The sequence below is a fragment of the Acomys russatus genome, chromosome 27 (assembly GCF_903995435.1).
Source record: "Acomys russatus chromosome 27, mAcoRus1.1, whole genome shotgun sequence".
Lineage (NCBI taxonomy): Eukaryota > Metazoa > Chordata > Mammalia > Rodentia > Muridae > Acomys > Acomys russatus.
This window is the reverse complement of record NC_067163.1, coordinates 36,158,274-36,166,638: the sequence shown is the minus strand read 5'-3', so window position 1 is coordinate 36,166,638 and position 8,365 is coordinate 36,158,274. Positions and strand designations below refer to the sequence as shown.

Sequence of the window (8,365 nt, the reverse complement as noted above, 5' to 3'; positions counted from 1 at the left end):
GGTTTTTGGTTTTGGTTTTGGTTTTGTTTTGTTTTTTTGAAACAGGGTTTCTGTGTAGCCTTGCCTGTCTTGGAATCGTTTCGTAGACCAGGTTGACCTCAAACTCACAGAGATCCGCCTGCCTCTGCCTCCTGAGTGCTGGGATTAAAGCCTGATGCTCATATCTTAAATATGCATAGCCGTGGCCCATTTAAACTTGAATCTCATTTCAGTGCTCCAAAGGTCCACTTGGGGTGGATTGAGTGGATGTCACTGAATATCTTTTTTTTTTTTCCGCCCGAGACAGGGTCTATGTTAGCCTTGGCTATCCTGGACTCTATTTGTAGACCAGGCTGGCCTGGAACTCACAAAGATCCACCTGTCTCTGCCTCCTGAGGACTGGGATTAAAGGCCTGTGCCACGTTTCTTTGTGTAGTCCTGTGCGGGGATTAAGGCATGTGCAACAGAGTGATTTGGGATTAAAGGCTTACACATCACTGCCCAAATTGTTTTTTTTTTTCAGTATGGCCACATTGAAAGTCTTTTCCTGCTTCCCACGAATTTGGCTCTTCTAATTGGCTTATTGAGGCTGAACAGTGTTGGGACACAGGCTCATGGCTGCCCGAGTTTAGTAACAAAATGACTTAATTTTTGCTATGTTAAGCATTTTTGCAACAAAACACAAACATCAACTCATAAATTATCACTATTAATATCTTATACTCATGCCTTGATTTCGAAATGTTAACAAGCCCACGACAAAAATACCCATGGTCTGGAGAGATGGCTCACCAGTACGGGCTGCTCTTCCAGAAGATCTGGTTTCAGGCCGGCAGTGGTGGCGCACACCTTTAAGCCCAGCAGAGGCAGGTGGATCTCTGTTAATTCAAGGCCAGTCTGGTCTACAAAGCGGGTCTAGGACAAAACCTTGCCTCGGAAAAACAGAAGATCTGGGTTCAATTTCCAGCATGTACATGGCACCCAAAATTTCATGTCACTTCAGTTCCACGCGATCCACTGTCCTCTTGATTCCAAGGACATCAGGCACGTTTATCATGTACAGAGGTGCACGCAAGCAAAACATGTGACACATAAAAAAGAAAAGAAAAAAGAAATGAAAAGCACAGTTGCTTTAAAGAGAGGCCGGGCGGATAAGCACTGTGGCCCAACTGCGGTTAACAGCTAAATTTAGGCGAACAGTACAGCTACAGAACCAGCTGGCGCAGGGTTGGTTATAGTTTTGGAGTAAAAACCTCGAGAGGAAGCCGGTATTGTCTGGGTTGAACCCGGAAGCTAAGAAACCACGGAAACCAAGGCCAAGGCGGCGGCACAAGCGCCAAGAAGGCCTGGCTTCAGAGACCGCATGCAGCCGGCCAGAACCAACCTGAGGAATCGCTTGTGCTGGTCGTTTAGGTTACACACATGCTTGTTATTATTATTTTTTTTTAATGTCCTCATCCCACAGAGCATCCCCCATGTCCCCAAATGCCCCGAGCCTCTCCCGGCCTCGGAACACTTGGTTCAGTTTCCACGGTACATAGAGCAGCTCTCCCAGCAAGGCGCAGGCATTGGGACGCCAGCTTTTGTTTACTTTGGCTGCGCGAGGCTGCGAGCGTCTGAAGGCGGAGACGCGCAGGCGGAGCAGCAACGCCAGCCAGCAGCGCTCCGCCCGCTCTCCCCGGGGCGCCCCCACCCGGGGCGGGGGCAAGGCGGAAACAATACGCCGCGGCGTCACAAAAGCGCAGCCGGAACGCTGAGGCTGTCGGGGCCGGGGCGGAAACAGAGCGCGGCGTCACAAAGCTCAAGGCCGGAACGCCGAGGCTACCGCATAAGCGCCGCCGCCGCACGCCCTCCTCCGGGCGGGAGGCGCGACTCCCACTCGAGTCGCCTCAAGTCCCGCCTCCGCCGGGCGGCGCGCCCTCCGAGGTGGGCGCAACCGTGAGTCGCCGGCGGCTGGGCGCCGCAGAGCATCCTGGGAGGACGGTCTCGCGCCGGAAGCTGGCGCGAACGCCGGGGCGGCGGCGGCGGCGAGGTTATAAAAGGGAGGGAGCCGGCGGCAGGCGGAAGTGGGCGGTTCGTCGGCGCCGTGCTCTGTTGTTTGGGGTTAGGGCTGGTGGAGGGGCGTTCTCCGGAGGGCCGCCGGTGCAGGCCGCGCGCTGACAGGGCCGCTCGCCGCCGAGCCCCCCACCCACCCACCCACCGCTCCTCCCTCTGTGCTCCGTGCGCTCGCGCTCTCCTCGTCCCGCGGGGGCCCCCAACATGGCGCAGGAGGTGTCCGAGTACATGAGCCAGAACCCGCGAGTAGCCGCCTGGGTGGAGACGCTGCGCTGCGACGGTGAGACGGACAAACACTGGCGCCACCGCCGGGAGTTTCTGCTTCGCAATGCCGGGGACCTGGTCCCCGGGACGGAGGAAACCGAGGACGCGGAGAGCTCGACGCGCAGTCGGCAGCTACAGCAACTCGTCTCCTTCTCCATGGCCTGGGCAAACCATGTCTTCCTGGGGTGCCGGTGAGTACGGGAGCGTCGCTGAGCCAGCCTTCCGCTGGGTCCGCGCTCCCCACCCACCCCCCGCAGCTGGACGAGGAGCCCTCGCGGGGAGAGGGCAGCTTGGGAAGCGCGGGAATCGGTGGGACTGGGGGGTGGGGGAGCGAGAAGGGCGCCCCCATGGCAGCCCCGACCTAACTGTTGGCGGGAGCCAACCCCGGGTGCCGAGGTGTGAGCCCGACAGGTGGAGTTGGTTGGACTTTAGTAGCTGACGGTACTCGGCCCGGAGGAGCCTAAGTTTAAAGGTTTCCTGGCGCAGTCCCGCCTCCCGAGCCCCGGGACATTTGTTTGTGGCATCATCTCAGGAAACAAAGTTGTCGCGCCGCGGTTCTCACTCCTCGATTGCAAGCAGCCAGGAAATGCAGTTTTCCGCGGGGCCTGCTTTGCTCACACTGCACGTACTTTGGAAAAACACTGCTTGACAGCGACTTCTGCTTTCTTTTTCAGGTACCCTCAAAAAGTTATGGATAAAATTCTTAGTATGGCTGAAGGCATCAAAGTGACAGATGCTCCAATCCATACCACACGAGACGAACTGGTTGCCAAGGTGAAGAAAAGAGGGATATCGAGTAGCAATGGTTAGCAGATCATAGATGTGAACATACATAGGAGTTTAGAAAATAAGCTTGATATAATTAGGAATTACTGTCGTTACTAATTTTTTAACAAACCAAAATATGTATAATGTGTATTAATCTAGTTGAAATATTAAAGCTAAACTGTGTGTCTGTTTGTTTTAGGTGCTGAATTTGATAGTCTCCTTTGATTGCTTGAGATTTTTAAGTCCAATGTCTGATGTTGTTAATTTAATATTAGAAATTAATTGTCAATTAATACTGCTTTAATATATTAATGAACATGTCCCATACTTTGTTGTTGTTGGTTTTTGAGCTTTGTAAACCAGGCTGGCCTCAGATATGGCTGTCTCTGCCTCCCAGGTGCTGGGCCCATTGTGCCAGCCCAGTTGTTCCATACTTTAAAAGTAGCTACTAGTCCTGAAAATTTTTTGTGCTTTTGTTTGTTCACTTTTCTTTTGTTTTGATAGTGTCTCTCTGTGTACCCATGGCTGTCCTGGACTCCATTTTTAGTTCTTTGTGTTTTGTTTGTTTGGTTTTGGGTCCCCCCCCCCACACACACACACATGGGGTTTCTCTGTATAGCCCTGGCTGTCCTGGACTCACTTTGTAGACCAGACTGGCCTCGAATTTACAGCGGTCCACCTGCCTCTGTCTCTCAAGTGCTGGGATTAAAGGTATGCGCCACCACGCCCAGCTTCTTTGTGCTTTTTAAATGAATGTTTTGTTGATTGACGTGTGTATGTGGGACTCCTGGTGAAATGCCTGTGTTTTTTCTTCTTTCTAGAAGGGGTAGAAGGGCCATCCAAAAAACGAGCCATAGAAGGAAAAAGCAATTCTTCAGCTGAGCGAGATCGTGGGAAGAAATCTGCCAAAACGGATCGGTCATCAGCTCAGCAGGAAGACAGTTCAGCGTCCACAGGGGCCTCCACCAAGTCAGAGAGTAGTGGGACCTCAGCTCGGAGCAGCTCTGGCACCTCTAATCAGAAGAGCTCCCCAAGCGAAGGCGATAGACCTGTCTGCAGCCAAAGCAGCAGCAGCTCCTCTCAGGTAACCACAGCAGGGTCTGGAAAACCTTCTGACCCGGAAGCTCCAGATAAACATGCTTCAGCAGCATTTGTTTCTTCATTGTTGAAATCCAGTATGAATTGTCATGTGACCCAGTCCACTGATTCCAGACAGCAGAGTGGATCACCTAATAAGAGTGCTCTAGAAGGTTCTTCAGCCTCAACTTCTCAGAGCAGCTCAGAGATTGAGGTGCCCTTGTTGGGCTCCTCTGGAAGCTCAGAAGTAGAGTTACCATTACTGTCTTCTAGTTCAGAGACAGCTTCAAGTGGGTTAACATCCAAAATTAGTTCAGAGGCAAATATTTCAGTTTCTAAAAACAGTTCCTCATCAGGCACCTCTTTACTAACTCCCAAGAGCAGTTCAACAGCTACGTCACTGCTGACTTCCAAAAGCACTTCTCAGGTAGCTGCATCACTGTTAGCTTCCAAAAGCAGCTCCCAGAGCAGTGGATCTATGGCTTCCAAGAGCACTTCCCTAGCAGGCATGTCTCAGCTAGCTTCTAAGAGTAGTTCTCAGAGTAGCACCTCACAGCTGCCTTCTAAAGGTACCTCACAGTCCAGTGAGAGTTCTGTCAAATTCTGTCGAAAGTTAACCAATGAAGATATAAAACAGAAGCAACCTTTCTTCAATAGACTGTATAAAACAGTGGCATGGAAGTTAGTAGCTGTTGGTGGCTTTAGCCCCAGTGTGAATCATGGAGAGCTGCTAAACGCAGCTATTGAGGCTCTGAAAGCAACACTGGATGTGTTTTTTGTCCCATTAAAAGAACTGGCAGATCTGCCTCAAAATAAGAGCTCTCAAGAAAGTATTGTTTGTGAATTGAGGTGTAAGTCAGTGTATTTGGGCACTGGCTGTGGAAAAAGCAAAGAAAACGCAAAAGCAGTTGCGTCGAGAGAAGCACTGAAGTTATTTCTCAAGAAGAAGGTGGTGGTGAAGATCTGTAAAAGGAAGTACAGAGGCAGCGAGGTGGAGGACCTGGTCCTCCTGGATGAAGAGTCGCGGCCTCTCAACTTACCTCCTGCACTGAAACATCCTCAAGAGTTACTGTAATCACTGCATCCAGTATCTGGTGTTTGAAGAGAAAAACTGGCTTTTATATAAGACACTGGCTTTCACAGATTTTGTATTGCTTTTTTCCAGTTTTGCAGAAAATTTAAATTCTAGTTCTCTCACTAAAACAGTTGTAAATAATTTATGAATGACAATGCATATTAAAGGGTATACATTGACAGCATACCAGTGTGCTGTTTTATTTGCTGAAAAAAAAAAACTGTCTTCTATTTTTAATGATATATTAGGTACGATGTGTAGTTCTGTAGAATCTTACATTTTTTGTACTGCTTCCAATTTGGTGGAAATGTATTGTCTACCATGGTTTTTTTTTTTTTTTTTTCCTTCTAACTTGATTAAATTACATAAAAGAAAGTGGACCACAGTATTTGAATATGTGAAAATCTAAGGTTTTAAGAATGTTGAACATCTGTTAAAGAAGAGAAGAGATAGTAGTTGGCTCAAACTATTTTCATGAGACATTGTAAACTTTTTTTTAAAGAGATAATGCAGTATAAAGACCTTATTGTTATTTTATTCTGAACTTGTTTAAAATTCACCATGATTTTGACCACTGCTGATTCTTAAGCAGGTTAATTTACGTTTTGAGGTAAAATGCAATTTACACTTTCTTAAAACAAATGTGGGTTTCTATATTAAGCATATTTTGTGACTACTACTAACAGATTGATTTGTTTAGATATTAAATGCTTTAAGCTATTTTACCTTTTCAAGAAGTTGTGTTTTTTTTCCCACCCTCAAGTCATAACCAAGTCTTATAAGTTTGTTCCTCACCACTAATTAAAGCAAACTACAACCAAGTAGTTTCCCTAGTACAGCACACATCTTTGTGCGTAGGGAAGTTAAAGGTCATATCTAGAACCAGGTGGTTTCTTTATTTGCAGATTTCAGAAGACTGTGGAGAAGACTAGAGAGCTGTGGTCAGTTCTTTAATGGTTGTATTTGTTTGGGTTGCATCTGTTAGTCATGAAGTAGAATCTTATGTCTGTGTCTTAGGTGATTCTTTTAATCTAGTGCAGTTTTTAAAGTCTGGTCTAAGGTATTGGATTATTTTGGTGGCCTTCTGGCTGTCTAGGTGCCACACACTGAACTGTAATGGCGATAATGTATGGAAAAAGGAAATGGCCTCTTATATTCACTAATTGTATTAGAATTAGAAGGTTCAACATAAGCACAATTTAACTGTAAAAATTATTTTATAGTTTAGGAATAACAAAATATGCTTAGTTTTCTGAGCTTGACCTGAAATAATCAGGGATGTTTGTATTTTGCCAGATAACATTTTTTAAATGATTTGAGTTTTTGGTTTTTTGAGACAAGGTCTCTCTGGGTTAGCCTTGGCTATCTTAGACTTGCTTTGTAGACCAGGCTGGCCTCGAACTCACAGCGATCCACCTGCCTCTACCTCCCAAGTGCTGGGATTAAAGGCATGCGCCACCACACCTGGCCTATGATTTGTTTTGTTTTTTTGAGGATGGCTCATTGGGATACCAGAGCAAAGTCTACGTTCTGTAAATGAGCTACCTTTATATATTACACTGCGGAGAGCAATAACATAAGTGAATTATAAAAACCCTTCAAGTTCTTGTAAACCAATACTTACCAGAAAAGTGAGCCAAAAGTTAAAATAAATACATTTCTAAAATACATCTGGTTAGATTATATAGTAATTCCCTAAAATTTGTTTTAAGCAAATGTATAAAGGCTATTATAGTAAATCCTTTAAGTTATAGCACTCTTGATGTGGAAGTCTCTGCTCTCATAGCCTATCTGCTTGAGGGGCCAAATCAGGAAGAGCTGAAGGATCACAGATTAGTTTGAGGCCCTATCTGAAAATTAGCACATTTTAAGTATAAGTTCCCAGCCCCTTGGAAGGCATAGGCAGGTGGGCATCTGAGAAACCCTGCCTAAGAAAAAGATAAGTGACAGAATGCTTTTTAGCATGCTAGGGAGGCCCTACATTGAATGTACAGTACCCCCACAAAACAAAAACAAGTGAAAACTTGATATACGAGAATAGTATGTTACATAACCCTAGCTGGTCTTGAACTTGGGAAGTATTCTTTTCTCTTGCTTCCCCAGTGCTGGGTTACAGCTCTGCGCCACCCCCTCCTATGGTTACATGGTTACATTGTTTACTTAAGGCATGCATGTGCGGTAATGAAAATGTGAAGCTGCCTGTGGCTGAAGAGTTGCTCAGTGAGTAGCATAGTTGTCGCTTCAGTGTAAACACTGGGTGGCAATGATGGCCCATCTGTGATGGCAGCGCTGGGAAAGCAGAGCTGGAATCCAGGGAGTCCAGCCAGGAGATCTCGCCTCCACTTGTAAGGTGGAGAGCAACTGAAAAAGACACAAGGTCAATTTGTTTACTTCTACATACACCTTAACGTGTAAACAAAAAGGAAAATTCAAGACCACTGATTTGGAGCAAACGCATAGTTTATAATTCTTCAAATAATAGTACATTACAGGAAGAGAACAAAAGCTTTGGAATCTGTTCTTGAGGATTTTCAAGACTTTGTGAAGGCATAGTAGACAGTGTGGATGCTGCTGTAAAAGGCTGGTAAGTGTGGCAGGCTGTGGCGGTGCACACCTTAAATCCCACCACTCAGGAGGCAGAGGCAGGTGGACCTCTTGAGTTCGAGGCCAGCCTGGTCTACAAAGAGTCCGGGACAGCCAGGGCTACACAGAAATTCTGTCTCAAAAAAAAACCAAAGGTAGAAAGTGGTAAAGCTGTAAGTGCTACATGTCTCAACTCATTTATCAGTTGTTTGATTCTAGTGACACAAATGTTATATATACTTGTTGCTGAGCAAAATAAATTAAATTAGTAGCCCTATTTAAACAAATAGTGAGGAGTAAGTATAATTGTTAAAATGCTAAATTGCTCTTTGTGTAGCCACAACAGTTAAATACACCTGTTGTGGCTTAAGGGTCTTAAGGCATTTTGGGGGATTGTGGAACCTCACTGGAGGTGTGTCTTAAAGTTGAATTATCTCAGCTGGCCTCACACAGATCTACCTGACTTTGTCTCCCGGGTGTTGGGATTAGTCAGTGGCACTGTGGCTTGCCTGGCTCCTCTCCCTGTCTTGTCTTCCTGGCTACATACAGTGTGACCTGCTGTCC

General features: G+C 46.4%; 1 protein-coding gene across 2 annotated transcripts; it reads left to right on the top strand.

Annotated features, from left to right (window-relative positions):
* Positions 1-1,919: 1,919 nt before the first annotated feature.
* Cdkn2aip (CDKN2A interacting protein) lies at positions 1,920-5,333 on the top strand. 2 transcript variants are annotated; one of them, XM_051169650.1, is made up of 3 exons: positions 1,920-2,489; positions 2,973-3,072; positions 3,888-4,036. In XM_051169650.1, the coding sequence occupies exons 1-3, from the start codon at positions 2,239-2,241 to the stop codon at positions 3,894-3,896; spliced, it is 360 nt and encodes a 119-aa protein (XP_051025607.1). In that variant the 5' UTR covers positions 1,920-2,238; the 3' UTR covers positions 3,897-4,036. The 2 variants fall into 2 exon arrangements, with proteins under 2 accessions (XP_051025607.1, XP_051025606.1); XM_051169649.1 differs by having other exon boundaries at positions 1,925-2,489; positions 2,973-3,103; positions 3,888-5,333.
* The last annotated feature ends 3,032 nt before the right edge of the window (positions 5,334-8,365 follow it).